Genomic DNA, 21,426 nt, shown 5'->3' with positions numbered 1-21,426 from the left:
TTGAGGTGATTGAGTCCCCTGTTCTTTATGCAAAAGCACTATAAGTGTAAAATTAATTCATTCAAAATATGTGAATACGAGTGTTGTTTATCTTCATCAAAGCAAGTAATATTTCAGTTTTAAATGTTTAATCGTAGAACATTATATCAACATGAAAATAGCACGATATTACTCCGGCTCTGAATATCTCAGTCATGATCACACACCGGCAATGATGTCCAGGTAAGCTCAAATCATGAGATTCATCTGCCAGAAGAGCAGTACCAAAACACAACTGATGTTTAGTGTTCTTCCAGAAATATTAATAGCCATAGAATGTAGAAGTGTTGGCACGCCTAAGAACATGTAATATTTAATTTGTATTCTTTCTCATTTTCACATTATTGAGGCAAAAACGTTATTACGTGCAGTGCTGGGCGGATTACTTGTGAACTGTAATCAGGTACTGACATATCTAGTTAATTTTAAGTGCATAAAACAATAGAAACATTACATTAATAAACAGTAATGAACCTGAAATCAACAGCAATGACATTTCTAGGTCAAAGCTAACAGCTCAAAATTCTGACACACTTACGTTTAACCCCTGACTACTTAGTAATAGTCCATCTCCTATTCCATAGCTGATATGAATATCTTACTGTTGTAATGTAAAAGGAGCACATGCTCAAAATGTTCATCTGTAAGACTATTGTGCTTCGGGGTAAGAATATGATGATGTAGATATGAAAATGATCAATAAATTAACAATTTACTGATGTTGCCTTATTAATATGTAATCATTTAATCTATAAAAAGTAACTGTAGTCAGATTACAAGTATTTTGAAATGTAATTTAATCAGATTACAAGTACTTGATTTTTGTAATCTGATTATGTAATACAGATTACATGTAATCTGTTACTACCCAGCACTGGTTACTTGACACTTGTGAAAGCGACATTACCTATACATGATGAGGTAAAACCATCCAAAACTCTTTGAAACCAGCAGACTTTGGACGATTGATTGAGTTAAGATTGAAATCGCAATATGGTCTTGCGCGATTGCAAAAGCTTGAAAGGCTGCTTTTAAAAATAGACTGCAATCAGCGCTTCAGTCAGCATTGTGTAAGCAAGCGGCGCCCTCTAGCGCTCTGGACAGTATTTTACATGATTCATTACACCACTATAATACAGAGCTTAAAAAACTTTTTATTTTTAATTGATGTGGTTGACATTTCCCTGGAATTGCCCAACATAATATTTTTGCATAATATGAATTTGTGATGTTCTATTATATACAGTACAAACATGTAAAACATGAGTTCTGCAAAAACAGAAGTGCAAAAATGTTTTAGAAGTCTAAAATAACCTTTTTGTTCATATCAATCATCATGCTATAATATTATGCTATTTTTCCAATATTTTTAAAAATCTTTTTATCTTCTATTTATCTTTCATTGTGGCTCTTTTTTTTTTTTTTATCCTCTTTTCTCCCAATATGGAATGCCTAATTCCCACTACTTAGTAGGTCCTCGTGGTGGTGTGGTTACTCACCTCAATCCGGGTGGTGGAGGACGAGTCTCAGTTGCCTCCACTTCTGAGACCGCCAATCCGTGCATCTTATCACATGACTCGTTGTGCATGACACCGCGGAGACTCACAGCATGTGGAGGCTCATGCTACTCTCCGCGATCCATGCACAACTTACCACACGCCCCATTGAGAGCGAGAACCACTAATCACGACCACGAGGAGGTTACCCTATGTGACTCTACCCTCCCTAGCAACTGGGCCAATTTGGTTGCTTAGGAGACCTGTCTGGAGTCACTCAGCACACCCTGGATTTGAACTCGTGACTGCAGGGGTGATAGTCACTGTCAATACTTGCTGAGCTACCCAGGCCCCCTCATTGTGGCTTTCTTTAACATTTTGGCCTGTCATGTGTTCAACAGATCCAATCCATGTTCAATGGAAATTATTTATTGTTAGAACAAAAGCTTTTGTACCTCATCTGATCTGATGACAAAGTAAGGTAAGTGGCAAAGTATCAGTATCAGCCAATAGGTTTTTTTTTTTTTTAATCGGTATCGGCCAAAAATTTTCTTATCAGTGCATCAGTTGTCAATTCTCCTTAATGTCCAGTAGGTGGCGATATGCACGGAAAATGTGAATCATCAAAAACAAAAGTAGAATGTGGAAGTAAAAAGGACTTACATATTGATCTGTTTCTCACCCACACCCATCATATATCTTCAGAAGTCATGGATTAAACCACTAGAGTCGTAAAAATTACTTTCATGCTGCATTTATGTGCTTTTTTGAGCTTCAAAGTTCTGGACCCTGTTGACTTGCATTGTATGGACCTACAGAGCTGAAATATTCTTCTAAAAATCTTCATTTGTGTTCTGCTGAAGAAAGAAAGTCACACATCTGGGAAGAATTTCATTTTTGGGTGAACATTTTCTTTAAGGAAAATAATGGGAAATACTCATTAACATAATTTACTGTATTTAAAAGATTGGATATTTATAAGTAAAATAAGTTGAGTGTTAAGGGAGTGGGGTTTGAAGGAGTTTAAAAGGCCTTTGATTACATCAACACAACAAAGTCAAGCCAATGATTATGTCTTTATCATCATAATGACGGATGATACAATTAAAGGGATAGTTCACCAAACAATGAACATTTGTCGTTCCAAATACAAATGACTTCCTTTCTTCTGTGGAACACAAAAGGAGATGTTGGGCAGAATGTTAGCAACTTATAGCCTCAGTCACCATTCACTTTCATTGCATCTTGATTCATGCAATGAAAGTGAATGGTGACTGAAACTGAGTAAATGATGCAAAATTATTTCTAATTGTGCATGCTTGAAGTTGCTGTCCAAAAAAATGGACTTCTCTCAAGACATCAGCTTAGATGAGGATATAGTGAAGATAGTTAGATTTGATATTCAAATCACTCTATAAAAATCTGACATTAAACACGCGTTGACCGTTTAAACAGTGCAAGTTCAGTAGTAGTTATTTATAGCTCTATCAAAATTTCTCAAAAGTTATTTCTAATATGTAGTGTACTTTTTACAGAAGAATGTATCCCGTCTGTCAGCGTCTGGGAAAAATTCAAATGACTCATTTTGAGAACAAATGCAAATGATTTACTGCAAGTTGCAATATTTATGATATCATGCATCGATCACAGATGTTCATTGGTCGTTAATGATTTTTTTAGTTTTCACTGGATGATATAAGCTACACTGAATCACACATATCTACATGCCATTTAAAACCGTTCCTGGGAATACTGCTTTCACTTTCTTTGATTCTCAGATTTTCCATTCACTAAAGCCATTTGGCATCTATTGAAAGGGGTTGCAGTTTGGGCCCTTCAGGCTGCTTGGATACCAAATTGCAGTTTGCTGGATCATCGAACACTGAACCAAAGAGCTTGAATCTGACAGTAATGCACTAGGAATAGTGATGAGATTACAGCTCAACTTTACGAAAACTGCTTCAAAAATAAGATGAAAAACAACAACAATTCAACAAAGGACTGTTCTTTGTGCCATCCAAATCAATAAATTGGACAGCTAATGGTTAACATTTAATCCAATATTATTAACACCAAATGAACCAGCCACTTTTAATTTCAGTTATCTCAGATCTCATCTTTTAAAATTGTATGTGTACATAAAAAAAGCCTATTTTTAAGATTTACACATTTCATTTTCATAACAAAATTCCATCAAATTAAACTGTATTTTTATTTATTTATTTATTTATTTATTTTTAATGAAATTAAGTTAATAAAACGTATTTAGTTTCTTTTTCTATTTTATTTAGTTAAAGATTGCTTAATTCAATTTAATGGAATTTTGTTATGAAATTTTAATGTGTAAATCTTAAAAAAAAAAAATTAAGTGGATGTAACGCTACACTGGAACATACATTATTGACATAATTAAAAGTTATTGTGTAACAAACATCTGTGATAGTGATTGTGGTCATCTAAAAATAATTCAAGGAATAATTCACATAAAAACTAATACACATTTTATCATGGTAAACTGTTGGATTCAATACATAAAACTTACTTTAACATGATTTATGCATTTCATTTTCATAACAAAACTCCATCAAATTAAATAGTGTAATTTTATTTTTTGTAAATTAAACTAATAAAACGTATTTCGTTTTATTTTATTTTATTTAGTTAAAGATAACAATTCAATTTGATAGAATTTTGTAATGAAATTAATATGCATAAATATTTTTTTCTTTGTTTACGTAACGTAACACTATGCTGGAACATATGTCATAAATTAAAATGATTGCGTAACAAAAGCCTGTGATAGTGATCGTGCTTAGTGATAATCTAAAAATAATTAAGGGAATAAATCACATACAAATTAAAACACATTTTATCATGGTAAACTGTTGGATTCAATACATACAATACTTTAACATGGAAAAAAAAACTTGATTGGCTGTTTAAAAAAGGTATAAATGCATACATACTCATTTAAAATATTTATAAAAATTATTCACATTAAATCAGATTTTAATAGAGAATGTTTATTATTATTTTTTTAATACCTTTTATTAAACTTGCCAACTAAATTGCATTTTGTATGTAGTACACTTCATCAAATGTTTGGACACATTTAATTTAATTTTCTTATATAAATAACAACAGCAAAAATAATGTATTATTATTATATTATTATTATTATTATTATTATAGCACATAAGGGATAAAGAGGGCGTTCCTGTCTGGTGGGGGCGGGTCATCCCTGCTGCTGACGTCACGCGCCGGTGCAGATCCTGCAGTCAGAGCTCGCGGAATCAGCGTTCCCGTTAAACTCTCCACAGTTGATGCGACTGCAGTAGAAGTCCTGGGACGCTTGAAAATGGGTATGTAAACTTAAAACCGACGTTATTTAAATCTCCGTCACGCTGTAGCGTTACATTGTAACAATTTATGGAATCTTTTTCCCCCACACTGTAACAGTTTACCTTACATTTGCAACAGGACGCGCGTAAACAACTGTTTGAGAAATAATTCGTTCATTCTTTCTTTGCAAAGTCTGTGAGTTTCTGTGTATTTGACACGGGTTTGAGAGTGGCCTTATTCTGGAGAGGTAACTGGGCCACTAAGTGAGATTATGGATTAGACTAAAGGGATTTCACTCACATCAGCTGCATCTAAACCAGCACAACAAGCGAAACTTTAGTGAATAGGAGTATATAGACTGTAGTATGTCGCGTTGGGTTTTTGTAGGCATTTAGTTTAACTATTGGGTGGCTTTATATGGGACTCTTCCTTTGGCATCAGCAAATCTTTGCCCTTCTTTGATTGTTTGAAGTAGGAGAAAAATTAGTTTTCATGTGCTGCGCGCTCGCAGAGTACGAGCTGGGTCGTAAGTATTCGTACGACTTTTGCAACAGCCAGTCATGTGACTCTTCGTCGTCTCCTCCTAAAACGCGAACAAACTCGTGTGATTTCACACGATTTAGCCAACTCGTACGACTTTTCATGAGATCGGGTTTGGCTTCAAATGTGAACGCTTGTGAATGTGTGGAGTTGGTTTTGTAACGATATAAAGACAGAAAGTGCTCGTACTGTATCTTTAAGAGATCCTCGACTCATTCATGGAAAACATCATGAGCATTGCGCGCCTTGTTTGTTAGCAGATGACAGTGAACAGAGCACTAATTCACTTTGTAGCACGAGCCACATATGACTACGTTTATTATAGGAAGACCAATATATTGGTTTTACATATTAATCGGCGCCGATAGTTGCTTTTTGGAACTATCGGTTACTGGCAAAAATCTATGTTGAGAGTTGCCGATAGTTTTTTCGTCATTTCAAAATAAAAATCACCAGCGTGTTTCGAGCTTGTTTATACTTAAAAGTCCCGCATTATGTACCAAATCTTAATTTTTTCTGGTTATTATTGGGATTTCTTTTAAACAAAAAACTGCATCTGGGATTTTAGTAATTTTGGACTCTTTTCTTTGCCCGGCAACATTTTTGGACAAAAACGATCGGCCAATAGTTATTGTTATCGGCAAAATCCACTGTCGGTTGACCTCTAATATTTATTTAATAAAATAGTAGCCTTTTGCGTTTTAATAATCACATTGGTTTACGTAGTGACCTGCTTTTCTGGAAGTGAGAAGCTACCGTCAAAACACACTGAATGGAAAGGGCTTCAAAATAAAAGCTCCGCCAAAATAAAAGCTCAATTTAAATGGAAAAAAGTACAACAGAAATATATATCACTACTGTATAGTTATGTAATATTCACTGTACTACTACTACTAATAAATCAATAGTAATTGTATTATATTTAAGCAATATCTCACATCTGATATTCTCTGTAACACAGCACTTTATTTTACAAAAATAACTCCAGTGTTGTGTTTTGGATTGTATAAAAGCACTTCATTTGATAAAAATAATACAATATTAACCTTGTGCAAACCCCGTGTACACATGCGTGGACATTGTATTTTGGCTTCACTATACACAACGCATAATTTAATTTCATTTAAACCAACTGATCTCAGTTCAGAAGATTCTGTGCTGTCAGTAAAGGGTTAACCTTTTGATATACGGAGTCATGTGACACAACAACATGGCGCTGACCACAGCGGAGTTTGTCTTTGGGAGAAACGGCAACAAAACTACATCTGGTAAGAAACCTAATTAAGTTTTCACATTGAAACCTGTTTGACTCAAAACATTAGAGTGTCTAGTTTCATCCAATATGCTATTTTAAACATTTGAGCGATATATCGAGAAACAGCATGCTGATAAACACAGTGTACACTAATGTGTACTTTAGTGCATACTTTCCTTAGAAATCCTATATTTACATTGAGAATAAATGGGTTAATCCAAAAGCTGAAAAATGTTGCTTTCAGAGGCTTTATATGGCATTATGATGAAAATAAGGTGCATTTCAAACTGTTCTGAGACCAGTGCAGACAGACTGGAGATTAAGTCATTCACTAAATAGGGAGCAAGGGAGCATCCTATAGCTCTCTATGCAGCTAAGTTAGAGAGGGGCCATTCTTCTACAGGGTTAATGCTGGTATCTTCATTTCAGTTTAGAGAATAATATGTCCTATACAGTTTTGTATAGTTTTGAGTGAAGAGAACAGAGTGTCATTTTGCTCTCTGGGTTCACTCTCTGAAGCATGCAAAGAGGCGCCATTTACACACGTTAATCACTATTTAAATGGTCCTGACTGAATTATGGGCTCTGGGACACTAAGAAGGGCTGTGGGCCAGATGGGCAAGCACTGAGACATAGATCAACTCTGTGTGTGTGTGTGTTCACATTCAAACCTCAGGAATCTGATAAACTATGTCTCATCACTTGGTTATGCTCTTAAAGGGATAGTGCACCCAAAAATAAAAATTCTCTTATTATTTCTGCTGAACACAAACAAAGATTTTTAGAAGAGTATCACAGCTCTGGAGGGCCATACAATGTGTGGTAAATGGTGACCAAAACTTTGAAGCTCCAAAAAATACAAAAATGCAGCATAAAATTAATCCAGTGGTTAAATCCATGTCTTCAGAAGTGATATGATAAGTGTGGTTGAGAAACAGATAAATATTTAAGTCATTAGTTTACTATAAATTCTCAGCCTTGCTTAGTAGGTAGCGATGTGTACGAAGAATGCAAATCGCCAAAAAACAAAAGGAGAATAATGTGGAAGTGAAAGTGAATGTAGAGATTTATAGTAAAAAAAGGACTTACATATTGATCTGTTTCACACTCACACCTATCATATCACTTCTGAAGTCATGGATTAATCCACTGGAGTCATATGGATTACTTCTGTGCTGCCTTTATGTGCTTTTTGGAGCTTCAAAGTTCTGGTCACCAATCACTTGCACTGTATGAACCTACAGAGCTGAAATATTCTTCTAAAAATCTTCATTTGTGTTCTGCAGAAGAAAGAAAGTCACACATCTGGGATGGCATGAGGGTGAGTAAATGATGAGAGAATTTTTTTGGGTGAACTGTCTCTTTAAGCTTTTTTTGCTGGTTAGTTTTAGCACAGCAGCTACAGATAACTTATAATAATTCACCCAAAAAAGAAAATTCTGTCAAATTTATTCACCATTCTAAACCGGTATGCTGTTGCTTTTTCCAAAAGGAGAATTTTTGAAGAATCTTCACACAATGCTTTTCCATACGATGACAGTTCAGTTGGAACAACATGAGAGTGAGTAAATAATGACAGAATTTTCATTGTTGGGTGAACTATTCCTTTAAAACATCTTGTTTTTATTTATCCTTCAGCAGCATTTCCTTGTAAAGTTGACGCTGTTTCAACCCAAGTGGGCTTTCTTTTTACGGGATGAACTGAACCGTGTGTTCTGAGTTTTTCAGAAATTTTCTTCAGAGAAAAACAGACCTGGGTTTATTTGCCCCGCCGCAGCTGACAGTGTGAGAATGTGTGAGAGCTTTGGTTTGTTCTCTCTCACAGCACTGGCTTTGTGTGTCTAATTCATCCGCCGTGTCTTTGTGCAACTCCGGAGACTGTTAGCGTTGAAGTAGCTCCAGTGAGCTGGGACGTCCTGAGACGAAGAATACGTAAATGAGGGGCCTCCTTTAATTAAGTTCGTCCTGCATCGCAGCTGCATGTTATCCATAGAGTTGCAGCTTTGACAAAGTAATTATAAAAGTTTCTTTCTTTCTGAATGGGTCATTTCTTTTCTCAGTGCAAAGCTGTGTTTCCTACTGATTTTTTTTACAGATGGATTCAAACATGAGTCTTTTTTAATGATTTGCTTTGTTTCGAGACCCAAGCGTGACTGCTGTGTGCTTTTTCCATTTCCCTTTTTAATTTGTAACTAGTAGCACCTATTAAACATGCAAATAGTTTTCCTAAAAATGTATATCCACATATGTGGACAGCGGGACTAAATTGTGACATTTTTTTAAATAACACTAAACTATAGAAAGTCAGATTTTTTTCATCAAACTATTGATTATGTTTCCAGGAGTGTTGATTATTCATGTTTTTAAGACGTTACAGACATTACATCAGAAATTATCATAATTAATTCAGATTCAAAGTAATGTCCAGCATCATCCAATCACTTTCAGTCATGTTAAAATAAAATGATACATTATAAATTCTGAATCTATGTACTGATTATCATTGTCACATGTCTGTCAAACATGTTGAGTGATCCAAACATCATCTGCAGCCTGAAACTGAACTTTTGATCAGATTTTAGGAGTGAATGCACTTAACTGCATAGAGAGCTATAGGATGCTCCCTTGCTCCCTATTTAGTGAATGACTTAACCTCCAGTGTGCTGTCTGTCTGCACTGGTCTCAGAACAGTTTGAAATGCACCTTATTTTCATCTTAACTCCATATAAAGCCTCTGAAAGCAACATTTTTCAGCTTTTGGATGAACACATTTATTCTCAGTGTGATAATGCACAGTAAATATAGGAATGCATTTATTAATGTTAATGAGTAGAATCGTATTATACAGTGATAACAAAATATATATTAAAATGAAGTGAAATGACCCACAGATGTGTTCATGTTGAAAGTTATTTAAAATGTAACAAGTCTTTTCTACTTTTTTGGGAATAATGTCCCAAAATCCATGTATGTGGACCATGTTTATCAGCGTGAAAAATTAAAAGATTTTTCAATTGCATATCAAATGAAACTAGAGACTCTACTCTTTACATCCAAACAGATTTCAATGAAACAACTTAGAGGTTTCTTACCAGAGGCACTTTTGTTGGCGCTGCATCCGTAGCAGCACTTCACGGAAATCGACGGCATGCTGTTGTGTCACGTGACTCGGTGCGGCAGAAGTTTGACACTTTAAATGACAGTCTAGAGTCTTGTGAACAGTATTCAGTCAGTTTAAATGAATTTAAATTATGCTTTGTGTATAGCGAAGCCAAAAATACAACGTCCACGCATGTGGATGCAGGGTCGCACGAGGTTACACAAAGTTTGATTTTTTTTATTTTATTTTATTTTTGATTTTTTTACTGACCAACCGTTCTAATGCACACTTGAAAACGTCAACATTGGAGAAAAATTCCTTACTGTAGAAGGAAACGTGAAAACATGAAATTTAATTATGTGCATGTCTGTTTAAATGCCGTTAAAATAAATACGCTTAAGAAATGTGAGTATTGCTATTTTCCTTTTAATATATTTTTAGTTCAGTTTATTTTTAGGGTGTGTTCACACTTTTAGTTCGGTTCTCTTGGTTCTATTGGTCCGTTTAGACGTCTTTGGTCCATGATGCATTCATATATCAGTCGAACCGCACCAGAGTTCGTTTGTAGGCAGACCGTCCGAGACCCACTATTCAGGGGGTCTTGATCCGCTTGTTTGGTGTGCACCAAGGTTTGGATAGCAGCTTTTACGTCCTCGTGATTCACGTAGTGATTCGCCTTAATCCGGGTGGCGGAGGGCGAATCCCAGTTGCCTCCGCGTCTGAGACCATCAACCCACGCATCTTATCACGTGGCATGTTGAGCGCGTTGCCACGGAGACTTAGCGTGTGTGGAGGCTTCACGCCATCCATGCTCAACTCACCACACGCCCCACCGAGAACGAACCACATTATAGCGACCACGAGGAGGTTACCCCATGTGACTCTACCCTCCCTAGCAACCGGGCCAATTTGGTTGCTTAGGAGACCTGGCTGGAGTCACTCAGCACACCCTGGATTCGACTAGCGAACTCCAGGTGTGGTAGCCAGCGTCTTTACCACTGAGCTACCCAGGACCCCACCAGAGTGCATTATAATTGAACCAAACCTGCCAAGTGTGAACACATCCTTAATGTTTAATGTAAATGTTTTAATTGTTTAATTTACAGTTAATATATTACTGTTAATTATAACTTGTATAGAAGATACAGATTCGAGTTCATTAAAACTTCATTGTAGATTGTGGGATATTTCAGAATGTAATAAAGCCAAATAATAACACGCTGAGGTGTCTTCATTTAGTGACATCAATGTTCTGAAATTGTTTGCATGCAGCAATCTGTTTGGCCATTAAAGTTGGTCTGATGTACAGCATGGATAATTAGGGGCTGTACAGTGGATGGTCATCCAATATCATTTTCAGAAAAGGCGTCTGGGGAAGTGCTGACGAGTTTTCCCTTTAGACGGGATTTTCAAAGAGGAAGTTATTTGTATTGAATAGTCAGACTTCTGACTATCAGCATAAAATCTGGACCAGTTTGCATCTCATTTCAGCCAAGAAATGCCCATGTAGAGACTGTCTTACTGACATGAAAAGCGATCAATCACAGTTTGTTTTGTTTTTACATGCTGTTTTGGGGTGGGTTTATCTGCAACGGTTAGTCGACGTTATTGATGGTCCAGATGCACTCCAAACACCTAAAAGGTGATGTAGATTGCAAAGGAAGAGGGAATTATAATGCAAAAATACAAAATAAGTAAATACAGAAGCGGTGTCATTGTGAAATAAAGCGGAGCCAGATCTGACATTCCACTTTAGCAAAACTTGCATGTTAGAGTGTCTAAAGAGGAAACAACCCGCCGTTATATCTTTAATGCATCCTTTATTAAAGTTCAAATAATAAGGAACCGGCTCATGCAAATAAACAAACTCTGAAACTCCGGCATTTCTCTGTCGGGTGAAGTGTCCCAATCTAAGGGGAAGAGATTTAAACTCCACATTCTGCATATGCTGCAGTTAGATTATAACATATTGAATCATAATATACTGTATGTGTCACGCTGTGTATATAATCATGAAGAAAATTGGTGATACATTTAAATATGGTTCAAAGTGAACAAAAAGGTAAGAGAGTGTAGTCATAGCCCATTATACATGGCAACAAAATATGTTTTTGATTAAAAAGATTTGGCTTGTTTTCCAAAATAATATCTAAAACTCCTTTAAAACAATGTACATTTACTTTAGGAGCTATACTGCAGAAGAAAAAATTGTTATCTGAGAATGTTGAATACAATATTTAATATTTAAATATTTTAAAATATCTAAAAATCCTTAAAACAAGATACATTTACCTGAGAAGCATCAATGAGATATTTAGACTTGCTTTCAGAGAATATATCTTGAATATGAGTTTTGTCTTTACTGCACTGGCAGAAGTATGAACAAGTGAAAAAAATACACTTATTTTCAGGATATATTCTCTGAAAGCAAGTCTAAATATCTCATATGTTGCTTCACAGGTAGGGATGCACTGATGTATCGGCCGCCGATATTTATCGGCCAGTTATTGACCAAATGAAAACCATCGGCAAATCGGTTTTTAAGCATGAAAACACAGATGGTTTATTTTTAGTTGATTATCATCACACCTGGTAAAAACAAATAATGATAGCCACAAAATGTAGAAGGGTTGGCACTCCTAAGAACATGTAATGTTTATTCTCATTCTCACATTAATGAGGAAAAACTGTTGTTACAGATGTAACAGTTGTGAAAGCAGCACTTACCTATAGGGCTGTCAAATTAAAATTCGAATTTCGAATATTCATCGTATTTAAGAAAAAAATGCACATTCGAATGCTAAAACTGTGTATTCGAATTTTGGATTTGTGCTAAGCACTTACGATGACTTCAGATCGATTGCATTCTTGCGCTAAAAAGGCTAGACACAGTGCAACAAATACAGTTTAACAGAAAGAAGGTGTCTCGATGCTTTTAAAGTTCTTTGTAATTAGACACGTCATCTAAAAAACAGCGCTTCTGCACGAGACACCGAATAAACAAAAACAGGGAAACAAAGATGTTCGTCTAGCGTGCATTTACATAGAAAAAACGAATGGATGGTTGCAAAAGCGTTCGGTGTGAACAGCCCCTTACAGTTGGTGGAGGTACGTCTTGCTCTTTTAGTAAGCGTTTCTCAGAATAAGCAATGAGTTTTTTAAACGCTTTGTCAGGAAAGGAGTTCGACTTGGAAATGTGTGTCTTGAGATCCTCGTGTTCAGTTTCATTCTGTTGTGTTCTGTCTGTTTGAACAGCCCCTGGCCTGTGCACATAGTCTGAGCTGCTTTATGGACCGGATATAATTTTTATTCATTTATCTTATGCACATTAGTTGAAAATGGAATGCTCGTTTTTTAACAGCCAGAAATGTTATTTGCAATAATATATCAAGGTGCTGTATGGTTTATGTATTTAATTGCACCCTCTTGTGGACTAAGGAAACAACATCACTTTTAAAAAAAAATCGGCTGACTTTAAAATTGGAATATTATTAAGGTAACAATTCTAACTTAGTTTATCTGCCCAGTTGACAGCCCTACGTACCTATACATGATGAGGTAAAACCACCTATATGCTTTGAAACTAGCAAACTTTGACTTCTTGGACATTGGTATGGTATCTATTAAGGCTATTGAGTTAAGATTGAAATTGCAATATGGTCTTGCATGATTACTAAACCTTGAAAGCTTTAAAATAGACTGTATTAAGCAAATCGGTCACCATTGTGTAAGCAAGTGGCGCCCTCTAGCGGTTCAACAGATCTAATCATGTTCAATGGAAATTATTTATTGTTAGAACAATAAAAAGCTTTTGTTTCTGTTTGTACATTTTTAAAACATAATTTCTTTGCAAAACAGTGATCTGATGACAAAATAAGGTAAGTTGCAAAATATCGGTATCTGTATAGGCCAATTGTTTTTTGTTAAAATCGGCATTGGTATTGGCCATAATTTTTCATATCGGTGCATCCCTATTCTCAAGTAAATGTATCTTGTTTTAAGGATTTTTAGATCATTTTAAATGGAAAACAAGACAAACTCTAGATAATAATAATAATAATAATAATAATAATATATATATATATTTTTTTTTTGCAGTGAATTTTTTTACTGAATTAAACTGAAAATGTTTTCTTTGTAATTCAATGAATGTCATCTAGAGGTATTTTTAAAAGATGATTTTGTCCTCTTTATTGTTAGTAAGCAAGTTTAATACAACCTTTTAAGCCGTGGCACAAGCAGAATAATCGGTTAAGAGCTAATGAATAATCGTTTCAGTAATTGGCCGAATAGTCGAATAATCGCTCTAATAATCGTTAGATTAGTCGATTATCAAAATAATCGTTAGTTGCAGCCCTAGTGTATATAATAGACTGGTGTGCATGGGGAAAAAAACAGTTCAAACAATTATGCACGCAACCACCAAAAAATAAATGCGTGGAAATGTGTGTCGAATTTGCTATAAAAATTTCTGTCCATCCAAATGTAATAAGTACCGATTATTTCACAGACATAACTCATCCACAAGCAAAACTGTATATTCCGCTTTCTACTAAATGCCGTAAACAAATCTCGAACTATTTTTCAAAGATTTGATGTTACGAACAAGAGGTCAACCAATAGTGAATTTTGCCGACACCAATAACAAAGGTGGTGAAAAAGGCTGATAACCGATTAATCGGCCGATAGTTTTTAAAATTAATTTATAGAATGTTAAAAAAAAAAACAACTTTCTTAGCCTTTCTCTACAATGACAGCCACAGAGGAATAAAACAAACTATCGGCAACTATCAGCATTGTTTTTTGCCAATAACCGATAGTTCCAAGAAGCAACGATTAATCAATATAACCGATATATCGGTCTACGTCTACTACATTCCTGGCAAACTTTGGCCTATTCAGTGACTTGTTATTCATCAAAAGTGCTCGCTATAAACACAAATTCATTTTTAGATGGACTGGTGCACCCACTTACACCCGAAAGTTGCATAGTGTCACCAATCAGATTGGAAGTGGTGATTTCAGCCAGCTCTTGCCATCTGTCCATGAAATATGTATTAGACAGTCATTAAACAGACTCTGGACATGTTGTGTTATATAAACTAGCTTCTTCTTCAATGAGACAAATAAATACTGTAGACTTGTTTGTTTAGGATTGCCTTGTGACTACAGCGAGTTAGAGGAACTAATCAACAAATCATGAGCTGAACTTTAGCCTCGATGTTTTCCACTGTTTTCATTTTCTTCACTTTTCAGCATCAACATAATGAACTCTTGGAAAGTTTTAGTCACTACGTTTCTTCAGCATTGCCTCAGTGTTTACAACATTCAAAACAGCATAAGTAATCATGTTGGCTTGTAATGAAATGTTATGATTTGGTGTCACAGGAGAGTTTATATATTTAAAATCTCATGGGTGTGGTTGTATTTATGTTGTTTGATTTAGTTTGTCAAGTTTGATGGGCAAGTATTTCAGCAGTCTATTTGTCAGAAGCATTGTGTCACACTTGTGTCTTTGTCAGGATTTTGTGTGGTTGGTGGACCTCGGACCCTCTAGGGGGGTCCGGTGGTATGCCCCCCCATGAGGAAAATGTTGTGCATTTAAAAGTTAAATGCATCAATCTGGTGCACTTGAGAGCAAAATTAAGAGGCTAGATCTATGAAGAACTGTGCTCTAGTAGTAATTTAATTATAAACACATTGGTTGCAGGGCCCACGTTGTGTCCTCAAAATGCCTTGGTGTCTCTGATGCGCGTGTGGGGTGGGGGGGTGGGGGGTGGGGTTGCGCTGACTGACTGACTGACTGGGAGTGAGGAATCCTTTGCCGAAGCAACGGCTCAAAACACAACGTTAGAGATCTTTTATTTGTTGGGGGGGGGGGATTACTCCCCTTTTCTCCCCAATTTGGAATGCCCAATTCCCAATACGCTCTAAGTCCTCGTGGTGGCATAGTGACTCGCCTCAGTCTGGATGGCGGAGGACGAATCTCAGTTGCCTCCGCGTCTGAGACCGTCAATCCGCGCATCTTATCACGTGACTTGTTGAGTGCATTACCGCGGCACTCAAAATCGCTTCAAAACCGGATTTAAAACACCAAAGTATGTATACAATACATGTTATTATTATTGTTCATGGTACAATAGATCAGTTATTTAAGACAACCAAAGGTGGTTTGATAATTAATTTGTTTATAACTAATTGCTGCACTGGAGAACTGCATTGCCGACAAGGAGAAGAGGATGCTAACATTAAAGCTAACATTAGCTTTTGGAATGGTTTCAAAGTTAAGGATGGAAACTGCTTACCTTTCCTCTTAATAAGCTGTTTTGAGTAAAGAAAAAGTCACTTATGAGTTCGTGCAGATCTGTTGAGGTTTTTTTTCCGGGGTTGATTCAGGTTATAAACGTGAACGCTCCGAAGAAGTTTTGTTGTGAAGCAGATTTATAAGTTAATTATCAGTAGTAAATCATAATTGCATTTTCACATGAGGTTGACATTAACATGAAGAGTTTTTGCTTTTGCATCAGAAGACCGAGCGCGAGCACAGTACATTGAGTGAACGCACACTCACATGAACAGTTTTATAGTTTTTTGACTATAAAGTTTACCAAACTTTTCTCCATTCTGACAAAATAAACTTCTGTCCTAGCTACCTAATTCCATTGACTGAAAAGTTTTCATTCATATTATACATTTTAAAAACTATCTGATCAATCGGCTATCGGCCCGTTTTCCCACCTTAGTTATCAGTATCGATACAAAATAATGGGTGCAAAACCCACTAGTGTTCGAACTCTACTGCATACACCCCATTGTGCTTTTTGTCTGAAAAGTGTTGTCAGAAAGTCAGTAAGCAATAGTGATGAATGTATGTCCATTGTTTACGTCAAATTTCTGAGAGAATAATCGTGCATAAACATTCTCCAACACAACGCACCTCGAGCAGTTTTTTTTGTGTGTTTTTTTTTTTTGTAAAACTGTATATGATCTATTCCCATAGACTCTTAAAAGCAAAATTAAGCCGCGTCTGAATTACTACTACTACTATTTTTTTTTATTTTTAAAGAGGTATTTTATTAGCCAAACAGCTTGATAGCCAAATAAATATTGGAAATATGCCTCGACAAATAAAAGCTTGCAGGAGCTTAATTTTTTGTCATCATCTTGAAATTTGAAACAACTAATTGAGACTCATGGCTTATATTATATATTATAAAGGTTGACAGCATGCCAGCTGAGAAGGTGAGATATTGTTTCTCCAGCTCTTTGAGTTCAAGTTATTGTGATGGAAAGTTCAAAGCAAAGGTCATGCTGAGCTGGTTAACCGTGCAGCGTGACAAAAAAGAAACAAAGATAGCATTACAAGCGTCATCATCTCGATAGTTGTGAATATTTCTGCAATGGTTAGTTCTGGAATGTGCTCATAATCTCCTCTCGTTGTTTGTCCATTATGTTAATTTGTTTCTCTTGATCATCACAGGGAACAAAGAGGGACATTGTGAATTGTGATATGAAATGATATGGAAGCGTCAGTGTGGAGTGGGAGTGTTTGCTCAAGCATGGCAAATTTTCCTCACATTTGAGCATCAAAGACCCATTCACTGGCCTAAGATAAGATCTTTTGGAGCTTGCCATTGTTGAGGAATTTTTTTCAGTGCCACTTGTTGGAGAAAGCAAAGAGCTAAACAACAAGATGTTCATATAAATAAGTTTTGCTGTCTAAATTAGTACAACTGAAAGGGGTCATGAATTGGAAAATCAAACTTACCATGATATCTTTTTTTTTCATGCCCAATTCCCAGTGACTCGCCTCAATCCGTGTGGTGGAGGACGAATCTCAGTTGCCTCCGCGTCTGAGACCATCAACCCGTGCATCTTATCACGTGGCTTGTTGAGCGCGTTGCCACGGAGACATAGCGTGTGTGGAGGCTTCACGCCATCCACCGCGGCAACCATGCTCAACTCACCACGTGCCCCACCGAGAACGAACCACATTATAGCGACCACGAGGAGGTTACCCCATGTGACTCTACCCTCCCTAGCAACCGGGCCAATTTGGTTGCTTAGGAGACCTCGCTGGAGTCACTCAGCACGCCCTGGGATTCGAACTAGCGAACTCCAGGAGTGGTAGCCAGTGTCTTTTACCACTGAGCTACCCAGGTCCCCCTACTTACCATGATATCTTGACATATAAGAGTTCATAGCACTATAAAAACATACTGTCAATTTCAGAACCGAAAACTTCTTCGTTACTCCTAAAACAAGGCTTTATTGAAACCAATGTGCCAAAACGACTGGTTCTCTACTTCCCCCTCACTATTACGTCATAGTGAGGTATTACATCAGCACAGGCCAGCCTCTGCATAAACAGATCAACGCCTATTTTATCGTCGACACTGCTTAGGCCCGCCCACCGGTCTTGCGGTTAGAGTAGGTGAGATTAATTTTGGAGCAACAGGAGGTATCAAAATGACCACGAAGATGTCAAGACATTGTGCAGTGCCAGGTTGTGGGAAACTAGATCTCTTGCATTTGCTTCAAGGATACCAACATTAAGAAAGAGTGGCTGACGTTTATTTTTAATGAAGTCCTGGATCGCATCGGTAAGAACATGTTTGTTTGCTCGCTTCATTTTGCCGATGGTTCTTTCACAAACAAGACACAGTTCGAAGCAGGCTTTACAGAGAGACTTAAATTAAAAGTTGATGCAGTGCCAGCTATATTGGACCCGATAGTGATGTTGCAACAAACAAGTGTGAGTATCCATGTTAATTGTTTTGCTTCGTATGTTACAGACTGTTAGATGTGTACTAAGTATTTGATTTGATCCTAGTGATTTTAGACACTCGTGTATTAGTTTTAATGCACAGGGATCTCTAAGCAGCATACATTTTCTTGTTCTGTTGGCATGATGGCACAGTTGCCACAGATGCACCTAAAGAGTATTGATATCAATATATTTAGACAATCTCTTTCCTTTTTAATGAAAACATGACTCATTGAAATGAACAACGTATGCGTTTGTCACTACACTGAATATATGATGAAAGGTGAATGTATCCTGTATACGTTTACATGTTGCACAGTAAGTGTATCCTTTCCCAGTTATAAAAGTGATAGCACCATGTATTTACACTTTATTTGGTACTCTCATGCGTTTCTCAGCATTTGTAAAACACCGAAATGTTTCACCGGTGGAAGATGCCCCAACTGTGTAACAAGATACAAACAGTTGTGTCGCGTCTTGGTTTAAACAAGAATAAAAGTAATACCTATTACACAAATTGACAAATAATTACAGTGATTACTTACCACGCTGTCACAGACTGCAGTATCCGTGGTATTTGTGGAGGGGGTTAATTCGGGATCAGACTGTGGCTCAAACATGTATGGATGAATTCCTCCGGTTGTCATTTTTTTTTTAACTATCCGAAGTTTTCAAAACAACCCCCCACACACGTAATGGCAGGGGCGTTTACACTTATCCACATGCAAAGATGTTACCCAATCACAGCAGTGGGCGTTTACACTGAAGTCTTCAAGAGCACACGCCCCAAAAAAATGGAGCATTTGAATCAGAGGCACAAAAACTGGATCTGAATTATTATTAAATTATGACTAATTTTAATGAAAAAATCATATTTACATTATAAGTGGACCTCAAGGAACATTATCAAATAAAATAAAAATCCAATTCATGACACCTTTATAACTTCAGCATAAACGTCCACTGTTCTGATTGGCTAACATCGTGCAGCCCCTCAAATTCAGCAGACTCAATCGGAAGTGAATCAACAAGCTCCACAACATTATAAAACTAAATTTCAGGGTTTACACATCATGCACATCCAACGCATTTCATCTAAATATAGTAAACTGTATGATTTTGTGATCGGGTCTAATGGTGTTATTAACTGCCCCATCCTTCAATAGCAGTTCCTTTGCAAAGCTTAAATCATATTATGACAGATTCACAAATAATCCTCGCTGATATGATCCGAAAGAAAAACCCCACACAAAGTCCAAAGCATGCTGAAACAAGATGGTGATGTGGCAGATCGATCAAATCGATTAAAGGCGTCCATCTAGTTCATGTTTTCATACACCAACAATTAGATGGGCACAAGAAGGGCGCGTTTGTGCTCAAAACAGCAAGAGGCACAGCTGCTGATGATGGCGTCTCCTTTTCAGAGTTGTAACTTGACACAATGTCCTTGTAGAGCCGAGGAGGGCGGGGCCGGGCTGGAATGAGACACACCCGGTCCCCAATCAGCCTGATGGGGCGCGCGAGGGATAAAGGCGGCCGGGGACGACAGTTCGAGAGAGAGAGAATTGCAGGCAGCTGTGCTGTGTGTTTGGTTGTGTGTTTTGTTTAAATTGTTCATTAAATTATTATTTAAGTTGTCAAGCCGGTTCTCGCCTCCTCCTTTCCACTGAACCCCCTTACACTGGTGCCGAAACCTGGGTGGACGGCAGTGTCGAGGACCCTGCGACGGGAATCCCTCCTCCTTCCCGGGTTTCGGCACCAGTGTAAGGGGGTTTAGTGGAAAGGAGGAGGCGAGAACCGGCTTGACAACTTAAATAACAATTTATTAACCAAAAAACACAACCAAAACACACAACTGAAAACACACAGTACAGCTGCCTGCAATTCTCTCTCTCTCGAACTGTCATCCCCGGCCGCCTTTATCCCTCGCGTGCCCCATCAGGCTGATTAGGGACTGGGTGTGTCTCATTCCAGCCCGGCCCCACCCTCCTCGGCTCTACAGTCCTTTAAAAGTGGCTCAAGATACATGACCACGGTCAAAGACGTCTGTCTATTGCATGTTTATATACAAAAATAATTCAAAATAGTCCAGATGGGTCCACTTTGGTGTCCAGGAAAATTAACCTTCTCTCTCTCTCTGTATACAAATGGAGCGCTAGTGGGCGGGGCCAAGGATACAATGACGTAAAGTAGGCGCGAAAGTAGAGAACGAGGCGTATTTGCAGCTTGGTTTCAATAAATGCTTTTATTGCATTGGGGATTAAGTCTTGATTTCTAAAATTTACTGTATGTTTTTTAAAGTAGAATGACCTCCTTATATGTCAAAATATCAAGGAAGTTCGATTCCTCATGACAAGACTCCTTTAAAAGTCCAGACTTTACTGGTTATCCTTGGCCTTTCCGAGCCAAATGTCAGTGAAAACACCAAAAGGCAAACTTGTTATCCTCAAGGAGTTGTTCAATATTTATATCCACCTCTTTGTGAACATTCATTTGTGTTTTTGTGAGTCCCGAATGAATTTGTCATACAGTAGTTTATAAATTACTAAAGACCGTTTGGAATATTTTTGTCCATTTTGTTGGCATAGCTTATTGTTATTAAAGTTCAGCCTGATTTCATGAAAATTATGTGACTGGCGACATTTTTACAAAATTATATTATTTGTGGTTCATTACATGTATTGCAGCAGTTCCAAGGTGAAATGTCCACTGTGTGGCGCTAAAAGCGAGTGAAATGTTCTCTCAAACAGATGAGGTTAAGGTTAATGCTCTATCGAGTTTTAAATCAACAAAACCAACCTCCCTACCCTAAACCATAAACCTAACCTATAGTGTCAGAAAAAGCAAATGTGAGATGAAAAACACAATTAACGTTATTTTATGCTGC

General features: G+C 37.0%; 1 protein-coding gene across 1 annotated transcript in view; it reads left to right on the top strand.

Annotated features, from left to right (window-relative positions):
* The first annotated feature begins 4,818 nt into the window (after positions 1 to 4,818).
* Positions 4,819 to 21,426, top strand: part of LOC127447006 (neuronal membrane glycoprotein M6-b-like) — a 68,768-nt gene continuing 52,160 nt past the window's right edge. The window contains exon 1 of the mRNA XM_051708443.1: positions 4,819 to 4,897. Coding sequence (XP_051564403.1) covers positions 4,894 to 4,897 — 4 coding nt within the window. The 5' untranslated portion in view covers positions 4,819 to 4,893. The remainder of the gene's footprint in view (positions 4,898 to 21,426) is intronic.

The sequence above is a fragment of the Myxocyprinus asiaticus genome, chromosome 10 (assembly GCF_019703515.2).
Source record: "Myxocyprinus asiaticus isolate MX2 ecotype Aquarium Trade chromosome 10, UBuf_Myxa_2, whole genome shotgun sequence".
In the NCBI taxonomy this organism is placed as follows: domain Eukaryota; kingdom Metazoa; phylum Chordata; class Actinopteri; order Cypriniformes; family Catostomidae; genus Myxocyprinus; species Myxocyprinus asiaticus.
Note: the sequence above shows the minus strand (reverse complement) of the source record. Positions and strands in the feature narration are given on the sequence as shown.